A 20983-nucleotide genomic window follows, 5' to 3' on the forward strand; every position below is an offset into this window, starting at 1 on the left:
GTGCGTTTTATCTTCTCTCGGGCGAGTGAAGTATGGCGTATGGCGCGACTTTATCCCGTATAGGAATGAGGGACTTCTCTTTACTTTCTATATTTACTATTTACCATGTTCTATGTTATATGTGAGGAATACATTCATAATAATGGTTAACTGTGTACTTGATTGATATCTTCAGAATGTTTAATGTTGGTTCTACTTGATGCTTCGAGTGATATATATCTCGAATCGGTCCTTTGGATGAAGCTATTACCCGGTTTGGTCAACACTTGCAAATATAAAATATAATATAGTAGCCTTAAAATATCAAATAATTCGCATTATTGTTCAGTCTATTCATATCCAAAAAAATATAGAAATGGATACGGAACGTAAATTATTCTACTAATAGACGTAGACAGTAGAAAAAAAATAAGTGCATCATCCGTGAATCGAACACGGGCCTCGTCGATGGCAACGACGAATTCTACCACTAGACCAATGATGCTAGTTGATGTATTGGGGCTCATTATTATGCATTATAAGTATAATACGGTCCCCTAACAGAGCCATAAGAGCCATAGGGCGTATTAAAGTTTCCCTCCAGTGCGTATCCACTAAGAGAGCCTCTTAGCACTGCCCTGACTTGAGAGTTCTCTCGGCACTGCCTCCTGGGTCTTGGGGTCCAATATATTTTACGTACTCCGTATTCGCTCTCGTTTTCGAGAGGCTCCCAGGGTCCTGACAGTTCATGTGATGGCCAATATAAGGCCTTCTCCATGGCATGGCCACACTCCTTTGCCCTGCGCCTTGGAACTTTACAAGACATCTGGAAACCTGAGATATCACGTGTGCATAATGCAAAAGTACACCTATGACGACGCCCAGACATGTCCGATCCGAATGTGCAATGTCGGCGATGTGAAGATGCAACGCAAGATTTAAGGAATGGAAATGGAAGATTACCTCCATCTATGTACTACAATATATGGTTTCCACTCACTTGAAGTTATAGCCACTACCTTGATATCCTTCAGTCCCTATGTTGTATATCAACTGTTCCGGTTGAGTTCGCGCTGCAAACAGCCATGACGAGCCTAGCGGGTATTCGGCCCCTCAATCATCTGCATGGACCGGCGCCCGACCAAAGACTCAGCCTTGGGAAGAGATAGCCTTGGAATTATTCGTCCAATCATATTCAATCCTGTTCGCATTAAAGAGAGGCGCGCAGGTGGTCCCACTGCGGAGAAGTGCAGGGAACCTTGGAAGCTTTGTTGTTTACCTTTGGAAACATTTAAAACCTTTTGATTCCCCCCCTTCTTCATCCCTTCCATATCAGAATCCCACCTTGTATATCCAAATACTCAACATCCTCAAAACTACAAATAAAACTTCCAATCATGTCTGAAAACGGCGCAAGCACCAGCAAGGCTCCCGTCACCCATCGTGGAAGAGATAACCCTCTGGTCGATGTCCAGCCATTTCGCATGAGCGATCTGCAGCCCAAATATGCGCACCAAATCGACCATGCTGACGATAACCCCGATGCGCATGGCTGGTACGCCGGCTTGAGTGAGTTGCGCCAATATCTACACGCCCTGCGATTCTTGTCCTAACCATACCCCCTTTAGTCCACAGCTTAGGTGAATGCATCGGATTTTTCGGAGCTATCCCCTGCTGCATCTGCTGCCCCAACCCCTTCAAGCCTGTCGACCAGGGTGCAGTCGGTTTGATCTCGCGATTTGGACGGTTAGTGATCCCCCTCTCGGCCGATGTCCATCGAATATCACTCACTGACAATGATTATTATAGCTTCGAGCGATCGGTCGATCCTGGTCTAGTTAAGATCAACCCGCTCAGTGAACATATCATCACGGTCGATGTCAAGATTCAAATCGTCGAGGTACCCCGTCAGGTCTGTATGACCAAGGACAACGTCACCCTCAACCTGACCTCCGTCATCTACTACCAAGTCGTCTCTCCCCACAAGACCGCCTTCGGTATCTCGAACGTGCGACAAGCCCTGATCGAGCGCACCCAGACCACCCTGCGCCACGTGATCGGCGCACGAGTGCTGCAAGACGTGATCGAGCGTCGCGAGGAAATCGCCCAGTCGACATCGGAGATCATCGAGGAGGTAGCAGCCGGATGGGGAGTGAAGGTCGAGTCGATGTTGATCAAGGATATCATCTTCAGTAACGACCTGCAAGACTCTCTCTCTATGGCAGCGCAGTCGAAGCGTATCGGTGAGAGCAAGGTTATTGCCGCGCGCGCTGAAGTCGAGTCCGCCAAGTTGATGCGCCAGGCTGCCGATATCCTGTCCTCCGCTCCGGCTATGCAGATCCGCTACCTCGAGGCGATGCAGGCTATGGCCAAGACTGCCAACAGCAAGGTTATTTTCCTGCCTGGAGTGGCCCCGAATGTGACCCAGCAACTGGAAGCCGCTACCAATGCGGGAGAGGGCCCAAGCAACTACGGTGCCCCGACCAGCAGCAATGACGGTGGGTTCCAGGGCGCGATCAACGCTCGCGTTGTCGAAGACATCTAGATGTGACCTCGATGCTTTGCCTGTGTCGTCTCCTTCCCTTATTTAATTGGTCAATTTCTTGCATAAGGATATGACCCTTCCCTCGATTTGTGATTTACTTTGCCCTTTCCAGAAAGTGGACCCCTTGAAGTTGTTCCCCAACAGCTCATTTGTCTACGTTCCGGGGAGTTAATTGTTTTTTTGTATTATGGCTGGACGTGATTGGATCCATGACGATACCCACCTTCGTTTGCTGTTGTTATCGCAGCCGCTTTAATGTCTCAATGACTGCACATGTGCTTTGCTCCTAGTTACTTATTTAGTGTAATGAAACCTTTGCTCTACATTGCTCCCTTCCTATGTGTTGCACCTAATATGCCCAGGACCAACCAGCAAGGTAATTGCACACCGTATAGCAACGCGACTCATCATTTGACTGTTGATGCGGAGAACGTCTACCCTTTAACCACTTAGAATGACTCGTGTTAGAAGGGGCTGAAAGTTACAATGTTTTTAAATTAGTGGAATCCACATATGAAAGCTAATATTCTCGTATTGAGGTTGTTATTTTTATTTTTATTCTTTTTGAAAATATTGAAAGCGGCCATACTACGGACGATATACTCGTCCGTTACATATGTACCTTACTATATATCCCGTACCCTAACTCGTAACCCTGATTTGTGCAGATGGCGTTTCTGGTGAGTTTCAGCTGCAGCCAAGACATCGTATCTTCCAGGGTCGCTAGGGTAGAAAACGTGCTGTAAAGGCGCTAGCATGTTAGTGGACATTGCGATGCCGATCTTGGGTATTTTCGGTGGGGGATTTCCATAGTCTCCTTTGGTTCGATAGGAAAGTTATTTAACATTATGATTATTTTATATTCAGGCAGTTCAGACTGAGTCAATTCCCCCTAAAATTGAGAATGAATGTAAAATTTGACCATGTTTGGGGGCAGTGCGAGGGTCCTGAGTGAGAAACTAGTAGCCTGAGGGAAATTATAGCATCAGCACTAAGACCCTGTACCAAGAGAAGCTAAGATCAATTCGGAATTGGCGCTACAGATATACATGATGGTCCAAATAAGCCCCCTTTGGATTTGGGGGCTGAATGTTGATTTTGCTTTTCCGACCGCTACACCTACTTTTCTGCAACACTCTATAGAGCTACCCAGCAGATACAGCTTCAAAATGGCGTCTACTGTACCAGTGGCCAGAGCTGTGACAGGTGACTCGGTAGAGATAACGACAATGCCGACGACAACGCTGGCCATGTCAAGTATCTTCACAGCCCCCGCCTCATGCTCGAGCTCATGGACATACGAACCACAGGGGGCAAACGATGTCCCAAACGGACTCCTGATGCAAAATGCCGCCACGAAGGATAATGCCGATCCTGCATGTTTCCCGTCCGGATACAGTCAATATGGAAGAATCCGACCAACTATCGCCTATAGCCCGGGCTACTGTCCAGGTGGATACACCTCAGCTGATTTAGTGATTCACAGCCCAGCAACCACTGCCATGTGCTGTCCCTCGTAAGTGCAATTGCAAAGCTAATTCTAGTTCCCGATTTTGATATTGACGGGACTCTAGTCACTTCTCCTACTACGAGGAACTAAGGGACTCCTCAACGACATTCGGCGGATGTATAAGCGAATTTCCTAGTTCATCATCTACCATTGTCACCGTCCGCCAGGTCAGCCAGGAGAGCACTCAGGTCAACGGCCCCGTCACGATGTGGGCGCAACCAATCCAAATCGAGCTGCAAGCTTCAGACAAAAGCCTATTTGTTTCTGCCACTACGACATCCGATACGACACTGACCACCGCAACTACTTCATCGACACAGACCGGCCCAGCATCCCCAAACCCAGCTACGCCAACATCGCCGAACCCCGCAGACCCAGGCACGGGGACAGAAACAAGCGGCCTGTCAACAGGAGCGAGAATTGGCGTTGGCGTCGGTGTTGGCGCAGCAGGACTCATTATAATCGCCGCGCTCGCATTTTGGCTATTCCGCCGGCGCCAGAACAAAGGAAACAAGACTCTACCGGACACGCCCTCGTCACTTGGAGGGAGTCACCCAGAAGCTAGCGAGCTTGGTGGGAGCACTCAATTCGGTGCGAGCCCATCATACCAACGCCCAGGACATGGAACGCCGAGTGAGCTTGGTGGGAGTTCGCAGACGGGAACGTCTAGCGTTGCGGCGAATACGCGAACGACTGGACCTTCTGAACTAGATGCGGCAAACCCCGGCCCGAAGTTCGTGCATGAACTTGGTGCTTAGGTTTTGTTATGTTATTGCTTTCTTGTTTTGCGACAATTATACCCACCTTCCCTCGCTCGGCTCCCGGTCTCTGCAATACTTGGCCGACATGAGCCGTGGAATTGAGACTCAAATGCTTGTAAATATGCTCATGTTATTTCCATTGAAGATCTTGGATTGGAATCGATGAGCGGAAATTTGGAGTCTCGGCTTGGACTTGTCGAGTCTTATACCAGTATATATGGTCTCACCTGCATGATGGAGCTTGTTTGGGGCTGCACGGCTTCCATCGGATGTAAATATAGATTAGGTGCAGATATAATACATTATAATCACCCTTCTTAGTTTTACCATTGCTTATTTTCCGTAGCTTTCGGTTTTGGCTCTTTTTACCCGTAGGATTCCATTCCTTCAGGGGTACATACATTAATATCTGCCGAGAAGAAACCGGGTCATGCATTATATTATGCCTTAGACCATCGAATCCAGTGCAGATAGCGTAGCAAGCTGCCCAGAATTAAATCGGGCTGCATGTTATGAACTGGCCTGGATATGTAGGCTAGAGGTAATCTGCTCAGGTGTGTCTGCTGACCCCTATTATTGGCCTACCATATGACTTAGAGCCAACTCAACTCGGCTTGCATATGCAGGCCACAATAGAACACCAGGGATAACTCACATTAACTGTCATAATCTACCTAGAGCCCCCCCCTCTGATTTATCCGTATTTCATATCCAACTTGTCATATATTATCAATAATCCCTCTGATTCCATTGTTTCAAAATCAGAGATCTTGCACTATCGTTTCTGGTTACCCTTTACCATCTATCAACATCTATGATGAAATTTACTACGACTAAAGAACAATGAAGTCAACTTACCAGCCAAATCTTCTCTTCCTTATCCTAAGAATCCTCACCTCCACCCCGCTAGTAACCTCGCTCTGCTACTACCACGATGGAACAGTCGCGTCAAGTCCTATATATCAGCCATGCATTTCTATCAAAGACACAATAGGCATGTGCTGCGCCAGTAACCGGTCAAACCCAGCTGGCGGCAGCAGCGCGAACGGACTTACCGCGGATGAATGTCTCGCCAACGGACTGTGCATGAATGTACTGACGTACAGAAACAGTGCCGGGGAATCGAGCACAAATACTACATACTGGCGCAATCAGTGTACGATCTCCGACTGGAAGAATAATGGATGTTTGAATGTGTGTACCAAGGGATCGGTATGTGTTTTCGATCTCAAGCCAGGTTTTGGTTGAAGGGAATATGGAAACCTTTCATGAATCTGCGAATGGGCATTTCGGCTGTGTGGTGAGCTAATAATTGGGATTTTCTAGACACCAAGTGGCGGATCGGACTTTTCTTCTAAGATGACTTCTTGCGATGGCACTGCGAACTCGACGACTTGGTGTTGTGGGGATGATTCTAGCTGCTGCAATACTTCATCTGCAATTACCATAGCTCAGAAGCTGGGTGAACATAGTTCTACCTCGACATCGCTTTTGATATCAAGCTCAACGTCTACTTCTTTGATATCAAGCCTAACCTCTTCTTCAACTTCATCCTCATCCTCATCGTCTCAACTTTCAGGCGGTGCTATCGCCGGGATCGCTGTCGGAAGCGTCCTTGGGGCTATTGCATTCCTGGCTATTATTTATTTTTCGTTTGTGCGATGGAAGAAGAAAAGAATCCAGAGAGAGAATGAAGCAGAGGGATTGGCGATTAATCTTCGCCCGGGTTCTCGTCCTCAAGAGCTTGAGAATCATATTCAGACTATTGGCATGAGGAGGAGTGTTACACACGAGAAGGCAACTGGGCCCCAGGATATTAGGGCTGAGCTCCCAAGTGAGCCGGTGGGACGAACAGTGGATTAAAATAGTGAATGAAGCAGTAAGATATGTAGGAAAACATGTAACTATTGGTTGATCACTTTTGTTTACGTTGTATAGATCCCAGACCAAAGGCGGCCAGGAACTATACCTAAAATAGCATGACACCATACCCAATAAGGAAATAGAAGGCGGTGGGGCGTGGAGATATCGATCCTCCCCGCGGAGGCCAGCTCTCTCTTCAAGCGTGAATTGACATCGAGACAGGTTGCCAAAGCTCCTAAATCAGAGCTTCACAGAAATGGCATCACAAACATACAACTCGTCAACCCAAGCCGGCGTCAAACCATCAAACCAACCCATTCCATCCCCTAACTTCGCCGACCCGAACTTCGACCCAGCCGGCTTCCTCAATGACTCTCTATCACCGCTGACTGTGGCATCGTCACAACCCAATGCCTCTCGGACACCCGGATCTGTACCCATGACTGAGCTGTCCACGCAGGTCCAGTCCCTCCTCTCCCAGATTAGCGCCCAAAATATCCGTCTCTCGAGCACATTATCCCAACTCACCGACGAAATCCTCCGAAGCGGTGGACGACTAGCCTACGAAGTCGAAGTCCTACGAGGCGAGACAATCGGGTTATCCGAAACCCTAACCGAAGTCCTACGCGACGACATAGCAAAGTTCGTCCCGGAGCCTTCACCAGAAGACGGGCGCAAGACCGAACAAGCAGAAGAGGATGCGCCAACAAACGAAGACGAGTCAGCAAGCCCAGACGACAAGAACAAACCCATCGTCCCCACAGACCCAGAATACATAACAAACCTCCGCACACTGAACCAAGTGCGATCACGTCTAGAAGACGTTGTTCAAACCTTCGGCGACGCAATGAGCTGGCCACTACCCCCATCCGAGATCTCATTCTCATCATCCTTCATCTCCGTCTCAGGACCAGATCTTGGGCCCGAAGGTCAAGACCGCGAAGAAAAAGGTCAAGAAATGATGAAGAAGCTACGCAAAGAAGTGACCGAGCTACTCGACACCGAGGGCGGAGGATACGCTGGACTGGATGCTGCCAACCGCCGCGTTGAAGCTCTTCGGACGCTGGCGACTGTGTGGAATACATCTGCGGAGGAAAAAGCCCGGAATCGGTTTGTGGATAGCCTGGCGAATATCGTCGATGATCGACGGCGCACCTTGGACCAGGCGGGTCAGAACCAGCGAGGACAGTCTAAGTCTAGGTCTGAGGCTCGGCGGGATAGTGACAGTGGGGCACCCGCTGGTGGACTGTTCCGGAATTTGCAGCGTTTGAGAGAGGAGATTTACTTGGAGTAAGATGATGGGATGTACATAGTACATATTGGTTCTAGGATGTGTGTTGAGCTGGTTCTCTACACGGAGACTTGGACCTGGCTGTATAGTATGTTGCATCTTTTACAGCCCTCGTATTTTCTGCAAACTAATAGAAACCTGACGGTATACTGCCTTTTCAAGGATGACTTTGGAAGATGCTTTACGTAGTGATGGTGATGTAAGAGACATTCATGGATATCTAGATACAAAATCGCATATTCTCATAGACCCTAAATATTTATAGTTATGATCTAGATGTTGAATAAACTGCAAGTGTACAACAGAGTTGAGACATAGACTCCATAGATGAAGCTTAGACGCTCAAGGGGTCCACGAGGTGACGAGGCGTGGCACCGGAAACGTTACGCCGATCGCAGCCTCTCTCTCTCTCCACCTCCGGGGTGATTGCGTATTTCCGTTTCCCTTTTGGTTCCTTTTGGTTCCTAACATCTTACAATGTTCCATATTACTTTACCCAGTATCTGATTCGACTTTATTTTTGCATGATGGCGTCGGAGGACGTGCCATTACACTTTCAAGATGCCAAGTCGACTCCGGTGCTGTGGCACGCCTTCAACCGTCGGTCACGGACAAACCGGGTTAAGACAATTGGCTTGTCGGTGATTGGATTGTTCTTCTTCTTTTTTATGCTACAGTCTTCTTCAACGGTAAGGATCGCTTCCTGCGCCACAGACATGCTGTGACTGCCATGCCTAAGATAAAGAAGCTGACAACCTGCCTAGCGACTCGAACCGGACTTTTGGGCCAAGTTTCCCTCTCGCCATCCTTTCCCTCAGCGCCCGGAAGATGCCCAGGTCCTCCTTCCTCCCCGCACTGATATCAATGTCAACGATACTCTCCCTCACGATCTGGACAAGCCCAACCCGCGCCTGCATGTCCTAGTCCCAGCCTCGCAGAGCTCGCGTGGAGTCTGCCGAACGCTTACGTCGGCTATGATCCTCGGATACCCACCGCCAACATTAATCGGTTATGGGCATGACTCTCCCGGATCGACCGAGGCCGAGCGCATGGTGGACCGGATCACGCGGGCGCGCAACTACCTCCGAGACAGCAAGACCGTACATGACCGCGACTTCGTGCTGATGGTGGATGGCGCAGACAGCTTCTTCCAATTGCCACCGAAGGTTCTAGTAGAGCGGTTCCAGGCTATCATAAGGGCGAACAACCGAAAGCTGCGGGACAAGTTTGGGTTCGCAGAAGTGGCGGGCGAAAAGGCCGGGGCTGCACCTGAGATGGTACAGAAATACACCCAGCGCGTTCTTTTTGGCGCAAGCAAGATGTGCTTCCCCGGGTTGCTGGACGACCCCGGTTGTGTATCTGTCCCCGAATCAACTTTACCTCCGGATGTATATGGCTGGAAGACTGATGCCTACCCGGATGGGTCTCTGAACCGACCCCGGTGGTTGAACCCGGGAGCAGTCATTGGCCAGGCTGCGGATCTGCGTTTGATCTACGACGAGGTCCTGCGGCTAGTTGAGTTTCGCTCGAACAAGTCTGGAGATTACCAGGCCCTGACACAGATGTACGGACGGCAAGAGGTGATCAGAGAACTGGAGCGGCGGCGAACAGCCAACGACTTCAAAGAGTTGCTTTACCGGATGGTGGGCATCTCAGATGCAGCAAACATCACCGGGATCACCCTCCGGCTGGAGACAGGTCACCGTTACGAGTACGGCATTGGCGTCGACTTCGAGTCTCAACTCTTCTTCAACCAGATCATGTCCCGCAAGGATGTCGAGTGGGTCAAATTCGGCAACATCACGAAGATGTCTGCGTTGCAGATGCAACACGGCGTCCCTCGCGAGCACCGTCTCCTCCTACCACCAGACATCGCAGCACTCCCCAACCCATTTATCCAGTCCCGTTTCGCAAAAGAATCAACCCAGCGACCAGTGTGGAATGCCACACTGGACAAACTCCCGAACCCGCGCGAGCGCACCTGGCACAACATTTCGCTCATGACGAATGCCCACTCCGCCTCGGTGCCGGTAGTCGCCCATCTCAACGGCGACCCCAAGCTCCGCAACACCTGGTGGGAGAACATGTGGTTTTTCCCATGGGGCCGCGCCCTACTGCGGAAATATGTCCGTGACTCACACGGGTTCGACGCAGCACAATCGTCGCTGCTGGGTGGACAGGACTGGTTGGAGGTTCGTGGAGGTCGAGGTGGGATCTGGACCGATGACCAGAACTGGATCACTTTTTCTGAGGTCTGCAATGGTCAAGAAAGAGATCTCTTTGACGATGACCTTGGACCTTGGGCTAAGGAAATTGATGACCCGGATGATCCGGTTTATAACCAGTATGGAAATCTCATTGCTGGGAAGGAAGAGAAAGATGAGAAATTCGACAAATTCGACAAATTCGACAAATTCTACTAAAGCTGGGCTTTGAGTTATTATTCCCCCCTATTACTCACTTATATCATTCTCGATGGGTGGATCGCTGCCGGGTCATTGAGACCACCTGTCCCGCTTACCGTCCCATCAAACCACCTGCTCTGCGCTATATCCCCACGTCGGATTTCAAGCTTACCAAATTCTGGACCCTATGTGATGTTTGGAGCTTGGATGGTTTTTGTCTTTTTGCATGACCGGCCTGAATGGATAAACCACCATGATGGCGTGGCCGGACTCACAAAGGAATGCAGATTTATTCTTATGTCGAAGCTAGGGATACTTTCGACTGTTATCAGGAATAGCTGTACATTATTGGGACTGGCTTTGTATGATACCATCATAGATGGAACCTTGGAAGAAGCCGGCTTTTTGGTGAGGTTGGCGTATATAGAAAGCAACGGAATGAACAAGTTGTCTCTCTCTCCTAGCAGATCATTCATTGTGTAGCACCACTCATGTCTCATCTGAACCGATAGTATGTTGTAGACGCAACCATAATGTGGCCGCGGTCTGGTGGTCGGAGGCTGCTCCCTTCGGAGATCGGATCGACTGCCACGAGGAGTAGAAATTCCTAACCCAGACCTTATTGGAAATGAAGCCGATATTCTGTCTGTTTGTGGACAGCGTCCTCTTAGTAGGGTCCTCTTAGATCTACACTGCACTGCCATCGGGTAAACTTCGGGTCCCGAGGCTCGGGTTCCTGCAGGTGGAAGGGACCCGCTTAGTAAGTATATGCACGGCGGACCACCAGGGCTGGGCAAGTAGGTACATAATCCACACAATTGTTTTATTGGTTATGTTTGTGACCAGGTTGAAGATTGGATGGCATGACTGATAGGCACCCTTGGCATTAACAAGTACAGTACACTAGACACAGTAGTTAGTTCCTAATTGCTTGGTGGGTAACAAAGCTTTAGTATACCCGTGGACTGCGTTAGTCCTGGCTAGAAATGGATAATAGTCTAATACTAAGTTAATGGGCAATTCTATAGACCCATGGTCTCAATATAGTGGACTGCATGGAAGATAGGAAGAGGGCCTGTCTTGTTCATCTATGTTGCCTAGCTTGTCTGTGGGACTATGAATTGCAATCCACTCGACAGACTCCGACTTTTGTTCTTCACATGCAGGTTCTGATTAAAAAGAACAATATATTGTATGCATTTGAGTGGGTCTGAAAATTTGCCATCCATCCTGAAAATCAACACTGGAAGGGGTGGGGTGACCGACAGGAAGCGAGTGAATGTACGAAGGATATCATATAAGAACAGTCAACCCCTTATGCACTTCTCATATCGATATCTTCCCAGTCTCTAAGCAATCATGGGAATCAAAATCCTCTCTAAACTCATTGCACTTGCATCCCTATCCAGCCTCACAGCCGCCTGGTTGCCCGAGACCGACAAACAAATCTCCTCAACCAATGGCAAGAACCTATTCTCCACCTCCAACGTAAGGTCCGTGGAGTGAATCTTGGAAATCTCCTTGTGTTTGAACCTTGAATTGCCGAAGATGTCTGGTCCGATATGGGCTGCAAAGGCCAAGAGCCCGAGTTCGACTGCGTCTCAAGTATCGGCCAGGACGCGGCCAACAGCGCCTTTGAGAAGCACTGGGGATCGTGGATTACCCAGGCAGACATCCATGAGATACAGAGCTATGGTCTCAACACTATACGGGTGCCTGTTGGGTACTGGATGAAGGAAGACCTTGTCTCCGCCACCGAGCATTTCCCGCAGGGTGGGTTTGATTATCTTGAAAGGTTTTGTGGATGGGCTAGTGATGCGGGTTTGTATATTGTTATTGATCTGCATGGACTTCCTGGAGCGCAGACGCCCAATAATTCTTTTACTGGTCAATATGTTACAAACGCCAGCTTTTACCAGGACTACCAGTACGACCGAGCAGTGGACTTCCTTGGGTGGATGACTACGAAGATACACCAGAGCGACAAGTTACGCAACGTGGGAATGCTTGTAATTGTCAATGAGCCGGTCCAGGAAGCGAATAAAGCCAATCCAATGCGCTCGAATTACTACCCGGAAGCATTTAAGGTGAGTTCCTGTTGCTTTATACTTAGTTCAAGGAAGTTGTGCTAAAACATCCCTATATAGATGATCCGCACTACCGAAAAGAATCTCAACATCGAGAAAAGCGACTACCTCCACATACAAGTGATGGACAAAGCATGGGGATCCGGTGACCCCACTGAATTTATCGACGACCTCTACTACACGGCCTACGATGGCCACATCTATCTCAAATGGGCCGGCATCGAGACCAAGGAAGCCTACATCAACACATCCTGCAGCAATTTACTGGACAACCTATCACCAACCATTGTTGGTGAATGGAGTCTGAGTGTCGCCGACGAAACTGGGTGGAATCCCGAATCGAACACCGATTTCTATAAGCGGTGGTTCGCAGCCCAGGCTACAACATACGAGAAACGTTTAGGGTGGATATTTTGGACCTGGAAGGCTGAGTTAGGGGATTATCGGTGGTCGTATAAAGGTTTGTCTTTACTCCCACCCAGCTTTAGGTCTTGTAAGCAAGTGTGTGGCTGACGTTTCTGTGTAGATGCGGTTACCGCTGGGTGTGATTCCAACCGACTTGAACTCGGTGTTTGACATGAAAGTTTGTGAATAGATGTTATTCGTATTCTCTACGAGAATTCAATACTCGCCTAGTATAGGCCACAGACGATAAAGCTATGGAACTTGCAGAACAACGTGGTTTATGGGGTCCCAATAGTTTCTAAGATGGAGTGGAATTCAGTTTCATCACTTTTTTGCAATTACTAGTTACTGTCTTTTACTATATTTTGCTTGTAGTCATTTCACAGAATCTTGAAACGGCCAGGCCTTTTCCCACATCGCCCTCTCTTCTTCGTTTGCTGACTCCCGATCTAGGAAATTCTGTTTTGCCACAGCAAGTCTCCTCACTACTTCGTTGTAATCATGAGGGGACACCGCGCCATTCCAGCCTGTATAGACACCTATCTCCTCAAATACTCGCATCTTCCTTTCAACGTCCTTTTCCCACTTGGCATACTCTGTCTTGAACTTTGCCATGTCTTGCTCCGAGTACTTTAGAGGGCATAGCACGCTGGGATTGTCATTCCCATCCAATCTCACCAGCTGCTTCCAGGCATGTTCTTCGGTGATATCCACAAGTAAGCTTTGTAAATATAGTTCCCCATCATCGTATGTGGAACCAACCGTTCCCAGTATTTGGCCGGGCAATGTGTCTCTATGACGGAATGTATTCAACAGCTCGGGCGCAGCTCTCTGCACCTCTACCTCATAGTTCAGCCACAAAGACAGGGAAAGGAACAAATCATTTGCAGCCTTTTTAGCCTCGGGATTAAGGGTTCTGATATTTCCAGGCAGAACAGGTTTAGAATTCCTCTGAATCATAATCTACCATTTGGTCAGTCATCTTTCTTTGTGGTAAAATGAACAATATATCAGGAACCTTAAGAATCATAAGCAAGAGTAGCAGATTGACCAGGCTCTATTTCAACGATGACCAAGTTTATAGCCACTTTTCCTTCCCTTTCTGCGTGTCCGGACCGAAACAAAGAGACCGAAATAAAGCAGTCATCCCTAGTAAGATTGAGGGTTATAAATTGGGATCGAGTGAGTATGCAGGTGATGGCGGCAATACCTGTTTCACGACGGAACGAGTTATCAGAACCCGTGAACTCTTCCCATATTTCGCCAAGTTTGACGATCAGCTGTTTTCCGTCTTTGTGGTAACACTTGATTGGAATGTCCTTCTCTTAGGTGAGAAATACTTTCGCTTTCTCTCTCTTCTTTCTCTCTTCCCCCCAGAAGCAGCTCAAGTTAATCCGTCATTTTTCTCCTTCGAGACGACCCTCTTCCTTCTCTTTTCCAACATGGCGCCTGCGATAATACGAGAAGTACTCAAGTACCCAAAACTTGCAGTTGAAGCCCTCCCACTCCCCGATGTTGAGCACATCTTCAATCTTACCAAAACGGAGGATATGAACTGGACACAGCTTCAGGCTCCATTTGAGATTACAGACCACTGCAGCAGGTCCAAGCTAGAAGACGCCTGACAAGGTAGCTAATTATGTCTAGACAAAATTCTCTCAGAGGTTGACGCTACGATTTCTCGATCAGATGGAAGACCTGATCTTGTTATACGACTTCGCCTGGAACTTCTCCTGGATGCTGTTCATGCCATACCTCCCTCTCCTGATTCGACTGCAATCCCAGTCTTATCCAAAAGCCCGTTTTTATTCGGACCAGTTGTCTACAAGGAGAAGGTGCACTGTCTTCAAGGAACGCCTGATTGGTTTCTTTGTTGTTGTTCAAACACCAATAAAGCAAAGGAAAACGTGGCCAATCTGCCGACGGCGTGTCCCGGACTCTTGCTTACATGGGTAAGTTATTTCTCGTTACGTTCGCCACTGCAACTGACCCTTTATTTAGCCATGATCCATACGCAACGTCGGGCTGAGGGTAAAGCTGACTGTTCGGTCTTTGGTCTCTCTACTGATAATAACCAATTCCATTTTCTTCAAATCAACGACAAAAGCGAAGCGAGTAGATCTGAATTGCTGGTATTACTGAGGTACATGATTATGCTAACCTTTTATTAGTGGTCCCAACTAGCCTTGAATTATTTCAACCATCTGCAAGAAATTGTCGAAAAGCTTGCCTACTTCCATAAGCAGGCCTCGATCTTATCCGCTTCTGATCGCAGTGGCGAGACCAAAAAGGCCCACTCGGTATTCCACGTGGGGGACTGTGGAAGGTTTGGGTTAGTGGTTGGTATTGAATGCAGAAGATTGACCTAAACCGAAGAATAGGCCGAGGATGAGACATGATGGCCCAGAAGGTCTTGTTCTTTGAACTCGTACAATACCATTAGCTCGATATCCAATCAAAGGTTGAACAGCATATTGCAGTACAATAAGTCTCTCTTGTTGAAGGGGCTTATTTGGCCTACTATGCCTACATAAATAGGGTATACTATCTCTTATAGTAGATATAGAAATAATTAAAGTCATTACCAGTGTATTATCCATATATTAGTTATTTGCCTAGTTATCACAAAGCATTAGTCGATAGAGCACATATCCCAGGAGTCCTGGTTCTCTGTGATCTCAGATCTCTCTTGAATATGAACCTGTCCAGACTCTTTCGAGTGAGGAGACATGGCCGCGGCCTTTTCGAAGAAATAGACTAGCATGCCCAGGACCTTTTCATAGTCCTGATGACGAGCGACCACAACACGCTCGCTCCACTAGTGAAATATTAATGAAGCAGTTAGATACGATTATAATATACATATACTCACCTTGGAGTCGTGGGAAATTTTCAAGAAGCAGAAAACTTGATCATCGGCTACTAACCCGTAGATCGTGCAGTCCTTTCTCTTCAATTTCTGTCGACGCTTATGCACGCAGCCTTTAAACGAGTTAGACCCCTGACTCTGACTTTCAATGACAGAAACATCATTGAACACTCACCCATACAGGCTAGGGTTTCGGCTAATCCCAGTTGCACCCAGGTTTAGCTTCAACCACAATAGTATTCAACGCCAAATTTTTCCCATCGCCGTACCATATCCCTTAGTCTGGTCTTCCGGTCAATGTGTACTTTTTTCCATCCCAACTCACAGTGCCATATCCTCACGTTGTCTCCGTCCTGATACTGAATAACTGGACAGCATCAGGGAGATGAGATAGAACGACATCGCGAGCAAGAAGAAGGAGGGTGAGGGTAAGAGCACGAGGTGTTTCTGATTTACATGGAGAAGTTTCACAGTCAACTTTGGACAAAGTTTCTGCTGAATAGAGTTGGCCAAATGTGATATGATATGGTTTGTTTTCGATTTACCAGACTGTGGAGGCATATGAACTGGAGGTATAGTCTCGAGTTCATTGTCATTGACAACGTGTTCCAGATTGAGGATTAGCTGGACCTTTTCGAGGTCTAGAGAGGAGGCTGTGAGCATGTTTTTGGATCGGATTCCCTGGTTAAATGAGGAGGATAAGCATCTTAGCCGGGCCATGGTATATAGCGAGCGACAGGTAATGGTGGTAGCTATTCTGACAGATGAACAGGTTGATGAAAATAGTTATCAAGTATTGTGGTCTACTCTCGAAATGATGATCATATAATGACTACTTGACCCCTTCAAATATCCTTAAGTTGAACTTAAAAGCTAGTTTCTCATCCATAACCTAAAAGGTCTTCGAGATTAAACTCAAAAGGGATATCAGAGATATCGTCAAACTATATACTCCAAGTCTGTTGCCGGTTATGCAAGTCATAAGTATTTCTCTAATTTCCTTTTGTACCGCCCACGGGCCCTTGCGGGGTCTAATAAAGAGCATCAAGGGCTCTGTCATGATCTTCGACTCTTTCTAGTCTGATTCGCTACTATCCCCTCGCTTACAGTGATGGGGATCGCCCCTCAAAGCACTATAACCACCATTTTTGGCCCCCTGTGACGAAGCCAAGACTCGGGCAACAACAGATTGTGTTGGCCAATGTTGATCAAATTCATACGCATATGATATAAATCACTCAATCACCCCCAGTAAAACTAAACAGATACAAATATCATTTCCCTTCATCTACTCCAGTGTCTACTTCGTGTCCTCCGTGTCTACTCCGTACCAAAGATTAAACCCACCAATACAACACCAACCCTCACAAACCAACTCCAATTAAAATGTGTTTCGGTTCTGGCTTCTGGGATGGTATAATGCCGCATCCACCTCGTCGAGAAAGATACAAAAACCAGGAGAAGTACCAGCGAGACTATGCCCGGTACGAACAGAAGTTAGAGGACTGGAAGAGTCATGATAACAGAAGGAGGAGAATGGCAAATTCCAAAGCTGGGGCTACTGCAGGAGTTACCTGCGCTTTGGGAGGCTGAACAGAGGCCGTGTGACGATCTTTTGAAGGGTCCTGGATTCTAATTTTGATACTCCTGTTTTATGGGTTTTTGTACTACACTATTAATGGTTTCAACACCATAGAATTACGATGGGGCATCCATGTAAATGACCAATTAAATGCATTTAGAGAAAGACTGCATACTATCCTTTTAACATAGTACTTGTAAAGTGGGAGTGTCTCTAAACTACTGGCGATATTGCATGTATGTATGTAACCAATGAGAGAGTTATTCTCGGGGGTCTATTTAGTTACCCGTATTGGGATGGGTAATTTTAGGCTTCATGATGAATACTGAGATGGAATATAAAGCGAATATTAAGATTTACCGTACTTTATATATGTACAATAAACCACAGTCTTCCAAGGTTGGCATATATAGTCCACGGAGCACTCTGATTGGTCGGTGCTGATGTTGGGATGTAGGTAACGTGCTCAAAAATAATCTTGACTCTTCAGGTTACAAAGTGTAGACCCCGAGAAAAGATCTTGTTAATTTGGACGCTTGTTTTCGAAGGACTGGAGCAATATTATTCCATTACATCCATTGACATCCAGCGTGATACATGTATCGACCCGTCGAGACCCTGCCATGCTCTCCTTTCTTCGGACTTCCAAGCGCATACAGAGACCACAAAGAGCCTATCTTTCCATAACCTGCCGAGGTAAGGCAATCAAATCTGGGATTGGTCGCTTTAATTAAATTCCAAAAGGAAAATCAATCAGTCGCGAAGAGCTCTTCGCCTATACCAATGGCCGTTTCCTTGTTGACGAAAAGAACCAACTTGACCGACGATATGTGAAATTTGACCTGGACGTGCTTTGCAGTACTGCTGCCACTGCTGGCGGCAAGTCATCTCCAATCACAGTCATTGAGAAAATGGAAGGCGGCTTCAGCAAAGTCCTTCTGATGCAAAAGGAGAATGGGATGGAAGTCATCGCCAAAATCCCGTGTCACATTGCTGGGCCTGCAGTCTTGACCACAGAATGCGAAGTTGGTGCCTTAGAATTCTGTACGTGACTCCTAGGTCATCATATTGCAATGCTTCACTAATAGTCAACAGTAAGCAAACACACAAGTATCCCCGTTCCCCGGGTACTGTCCTGGTCCTCGAACAGTTCCAACGCCGTGGGAGTTGAGTATATCATTATGGAGAAAGCCTCAGGGGTCCAGCTTTTTCAGGTTTGGGAAAAGATGTCAAAGACAGAAAGGCCACCACTCATTAGAAGCCTAGCGAGGCTGGAGGCCCAGCTGTCGGCTATTCGATTTCCTGCATCTGGGGGGCTTTATCTTCAGAAAAAGCCGAACATTTCAAATTGCACATCTGTTGACAAGGATATCGATCCAACAGGTTCTTTCTGCATCGGTCCCTCTTGTGACCGCGCATACCAAACAGAGGGGATTGAAACTCCTGATGTCCCAGGTTTGTATGATACTGGGCCCTGTGAGTATAGTATTCTGTGGTTTGACAATAGCACCGACTAAAACATACTCCTAGGGAATACAATCTCAGCCCTAGGGATATCCATCGCAAGAAGAGAGTTGTCTCGAATCTCCAACGGACATCTTACGAACCACGCACATTTCTACCGCGGAAGTGTTGAAGAATGTACCCAAATTCTAGAAACTACGATACATCTCATGACGCTTTTAGATGCCAACAGCATCCTTTCGCGGTCCTCTCAACCAACACTCTGGCATACGGATTTACATATGGGAAACATTTACGTCTCGCCCGATGAACCTTCACGAATAGTATCTTTCATTGATTTACAAGGAGTGCTAGTCTTACCATCCTTCCTCCAAGCTCGGTGGCCAATATTCATGAAACCTTGCCAGGAGAGTGAATACGTGAGAGGCCCTGTACAAGTGAAGCTGCCGGACGACTTCGATCAATTAGACGAGGAAGGAAAAAGGGCTGCATTGAACGAATGGGAGCAAGATATGGTAGCGAAGACTTACGAGATCGCCACGTATCTCGAGAACAGACCGACGTATACCGCCATGAATGTGCCGCGAGTTTTTCGTGAGCTATTCGTTCGTTGTGGTGAGATTTCAGAGATGGGAGTTCTCCCACTTCGCGAATGCCTCATAGAGATATCTCAGAGCTGGTCGAACTTGGGATTCTCTGGAGAGCGCCCATTCTCCTTCACAGAAGGAGGGATCCGGATTTATGAGCGCCAATTCACTGGTTATAAAGATTGGCACCAAGTCCAGGCCCTTGCTCAGGAATGTCTAGATACCGATGCAGAGGGCTGGATATCACCACAGTTGGATTTCGAGAACAAAAGAAACCTAAACAAGCAATTGCAGGACATATACATCCAGCAAATGGCCGGCGAGAAAACCCTCGAGGAAGTGAAAGCAATTTGGCCTTTCCCATTATGAATCGGCCGTGGAGGTTTGAAGAAGTAAACTGGTTTCTTTCTTGATTCTTGATATCAAACATCATGTGATAAAACAACTTCCAACTTCTCACCCTTTGACGTTCTCATAATCCGCCGTAAGAGTTTCCTTAATGATAACCAAAATAGCCTTAACATCTTCATCAGAAAGTCTGAGCTCTCGCTCTTCAATAACACCATCCATCAACACCACCGCAGTGTAATCCTCATCGCCCTCTTCACCTTCCGCTTCCCCATCCACTTCCATCACATCCTCTCCATTAGCACCTTCCTCCGCAGCTTCCTCAGTCGCAGGATTACCACTCAGTCCCACCCCAAGATTCAAGATCATAACGACCTCGGCTTTGGTCAGTCCGTACGGCTGTAGACGGACTACCAAGTCCCGGAGGGCGGTGTCCATGGGCGTTGTTTCTGAGGAGGGGATTGGCGGCGGGAGAGAACTAGCATCTGTGTCTGTACTTGCTGAATTTGTGGTTCGCAGTGTGCCGGTCATTGCGGCTTGCGATTGTGATTTCGACTGGGAGGAGGAAGGGCGGGCTGTGTAGCGGGGGTATCGTAGGAGGTGGGGGGAGAGACGGCTTGCATAGTTGTGAATCTGGGGGAGTTAGTCGGTTTTTTTTTTTTCTTCCTTCTATTGTTGGTGTCTCTTGTTGTCTGGTTTGGGAGCTTGGGGCCTGGTCGACTCCGCTTCACGCTGGGGTCTGCGGTGTAGTTTCAAGGCCACAATAACCCGTGGATAGATGACAAGGACGGCATAGGGGTTCTCACCTCTTTTACCACTGTATTATGGTCTCTGAGATCTGGGCTTGGTGCCCAGTTCCCCGAACTTGGCGGTGGTCGGCGGGGTGGATTGGAGGTCAGATAGGCCAGGACCTCGACGTTGGTCAGGACGGCGGTTTGAGGGTCTATGATCTGGATTATTTCGTTAGCAGAAATCCTGCGCTTCAACTAGGATATATCTTACCCTCATTTTGTCTGTTGAATGTGGCAAGATAGACTGGAGCAAATGGGTGACTGGACTGAAGAAAGGAAAATTGTTTGAACTGCCGGCAGAAATTGGGCGGTGTCTTTATCTACCTGCATATCTAGGCCAAATCGAGTATAGAGAGGCGAAACAGCAAGAGATGAGACTGGAACAGAGTTGGTTGGGACTATGATTTGCGATACATGCGCCTATAGCTTTACAATCAAGTACTGAAGTATGAACAGATTATTCCAGCTAAAACTGTACTGCCTTGTTCCTAACGAG

General features: G+C 47.6%; 12 protein-coding genes across 12 annotated transcripts; 9 read left to right on the top strand and 3 right to left on the bottom strand.

The window, feature by feature from the left end:
* Nucleotides 1–1376: 1376 nt before the first annotated feature.
* N7455_006144 (slipin family protein) lies at nucleotides 1377–2524 on the top strand (the record flags this gene model as incomplete). The annotated part of the gene is made up of 3 exons (XM_040955813.2): nucleotides 1377–1548; nucleotides 1608–1725; nucleotides 1789–2524. The coding sequence occupies 3 exons, from the start codon at nucleotides 1377–1379 to the stop codon at nucleotides 2522–2524; spliced, it is 1026 nt and encodes a 341-aa protein (XP_040813720.1).
* Nucleotides 2525–3693: 1169 nt separating this feature from the next.
* Nucleotides 3694–4792, top strand: N7455_006145 (uncharacterized protein; the record flags this gene model as incomplete). Its single annotated transcript, XM_040955749.2, has 2 exons — nucleotides 3694–4040; nucleotides 4099–4792. The coding sequence occupies 2 exons, from the start codon at nucleotides 3694–3696 to the stop codon at nucleotides 4790–4792; spliced, it is 1041 nt and encodes a 346-aa protein (XP_040813699.2).
* Nucleotides 4793–5791: 999 nt separating this feature from the next.
* Nucleotides 5792–6658, top strand: N7455_006146 (uncharacterized protein; the record flags this gene model as incomplete). Its single annotated transcript, XM_065605289.1, has 2 exons — nucleotides 5792–6007; nucleotides 6122–6658. 2 exons carry the CDS (start codon nucleotides 5792–5794, stop codon nucleotides 6656–6658), a joined length of 753 nt encoding a protein of 250 aa, XP_065461143.1.
* A 256-nt stretch (nucleotides 6659–6914) lies between these two features.
* Nucleotides 6915–7952, top strand: N7455_006147 (uncharacterized protein; the record flags this gene model as incomplete). The annotated part of the gene is made up of 1 exon (XM_040955830.2): nucleotides 6915–7952. The coding sequence occupies one exon, from the start codon at nucleotides 6915–6917 to the stop codon at nucleotides 7950–7952; it is 1038 nt and encodes a 345-aa protein (XP_040813635.2).
* A 416-nt stretch (nucleotides 7953–8368) lies between these two features.
* Nucleotides 8369–10378, top strand: N7455_006148 (glycosyltransferase domain-containing protein). The gene is made up of 2 exons (XM_040955770.2): nucleotides 8369–8638; nucleotides 8714–10378. Exons 1-2 carry the CDS (start codon nucleotides 8474–8476, stop codon nucleotides 10370–10372), a joined length of 1824 nt encoding a protein of 607 aa, XP_040813665.2. The 5' UTR covers nucleotides 8369–8473; the 3' UTR covers nucleotides 10373–10378.
* A 1538-nt stretch (nucleotides 10379–11916) lies between these two features.
* N7455_006149 (glycoside hydrolase family 5 protein) lies at nucleotides 11917–13017 on the top strand (the record flags this gene model as incomplete). Its single annotated transcript, XM_040955864.2, has 3 exons — nucleotides 11917–12441; nucleotides 12502–12901; nucleotides 12968–13017. The coding sequence occupies 3 exons, from the start codon at nucleotides 11917–11919 to the stop codon at nucleotides 13015–13017; spliced, it is 975 nt and encodes a 324-aa protein (XP_040813678.2).
* A 204-nt stretch (nucleotides 13018–13221) lies between these two features.
* N7455_006150 (Aminoglycoside phosphotransferase) lies at nucleotides 13222–13806 on the bottom strand (the record flags this gene model as incomplete). Its single annotated transcript, XM_065605290.1, has 1 exon — nucleotides 13222–13806. The coding sequence occupies one exon, from the start codon at nucleotides 13804–13806 to the stop codon at nucleotides 13222–13224; it is 585 nt and encodes a 194-aa protein (XP_065461144.1).
* Nucleotides 13807–14288: 482 nt separating this feature from the next.
* On the top strand, nucleotides 14289–14471 carry N7455_006151 (uncharacterized protein; the record flags this gene model as incomplete). The annotated part of the gene is made up of 1 exon (XM_065605291.1): nucleotides 14289–14471. The coding sequence occupies one exon, from the start codon at nucleotides 14289–14291 to the stop codon at nucleotides 14469–14471; it is 183 nt and encodes a 60-aa protein (XP_065461145.1).
* A 1007-nt stretch (nucleotides 14472–15478) lies between these two features.
* N7455_006152 (uncharacterized protein) lies at nucleotides 15479–16378 on the bottom strand (the record flags this gene model as incomplete). The annotated part of the gene is made up of 3 exons (XM_065605292.1): nucleotides 15479–15664; nucleotides 15719–15857; nucleotides 16041–16378. 3 exons carry the CDS (start codon nucleotides 16376–16378, stop codon nucleotides 15479–15481), a joined length of 663 nt encoding a protein of 220 aa, XP_065461146.1.
* A 723-nt stretch (nucleotides 16379–17101) lies between these two features.
* On the top strand, nucleotides 17102–17308 carry N7455_006153 (uncharacterized protein; the record flags this gene model as incomplete). The annotated part of the gene is made up of 1 exon (XM_065605293.1): nucleotides 17102–17308. The coding sequence occupies one exon, from the start codon at nucleotides 17102–17104 to the stop codon at nucleotides 17306–17308; it is 207 nt and encodes a 68-aa protein (XP_065461147.1).
* Nucleotides 17309–17920: 612 nt separating this feature from the next.
* Nucleotides 17921–19717, top strand: N7455_006154 (uncharacterized protein; the record flags this gene model as incomplete). Its single annotated transcript, XM_040955900.2, has 4 exons — nucleotides 17921–17993; nucleotides 18042–18341; nucleotides 18393–18773; nucleotides 18828–19717. 4 exons carry the CDS (start codon nucleotides 17921–17923, stop codon nucleotides 19715–19717), a joined length of 1644 nt encoding a protein of 547 aa, XP_040813794.2.
* An 87-nt stretch (nucleotides 19718–19804) lies between these two features.
* N7455_006155 (uncharacterized protein) lies at nucleotides 19805–20704 on the bottom strand (the record flags this gene model as incomplete). Its single annotated transcript, XM_040955851.2, has 3 exons — nucleotides 19805–20329; nucleotides 20503–20646; nucleotides 20699–20704. 3 exons carry the CDS (start codon nucleotides 20702–20704, stop codon nucleotides 19805–19807), a joined length of 675 nt encoding a protein of 224 aa, XP_040813705.2.
* Between the last annotated feature and the right edge of the window lie 279 nt (nucleotides 20705–20983).

Source organism: Penicillium solitum (genome assembly GCF_028829755.1).
Source record: "Penicillium solitum strain IBT 25940 chromosome Unknown utg000004l_segment0_segment0, whole genome shotgun sequence".
Lineage (NCBI taxonomy): Eukaryota > Fungi > Ascomycota > Eurotiomycetes > Eurotiales > Aspergillaceae > Penicillium > Penicillium solitum.

Excerpts from the sequence above, each read along its gene's own strand:
- N7455_006148 (XM_040955770.2), top strand. The coding sequence starts at position 8,474 with ATGATGGCGTCGGAGGACGTGCCATTACACTTTCAAGATGCCAAGTCG. Across the intron at positions 8,639-8,713 it reads TGCTACAGTCTTCTTCAACG|CGACTCGAACCGGACTTTTG; the intron begins GTAAGGATCGCT and ends CAACCTGCCTAG.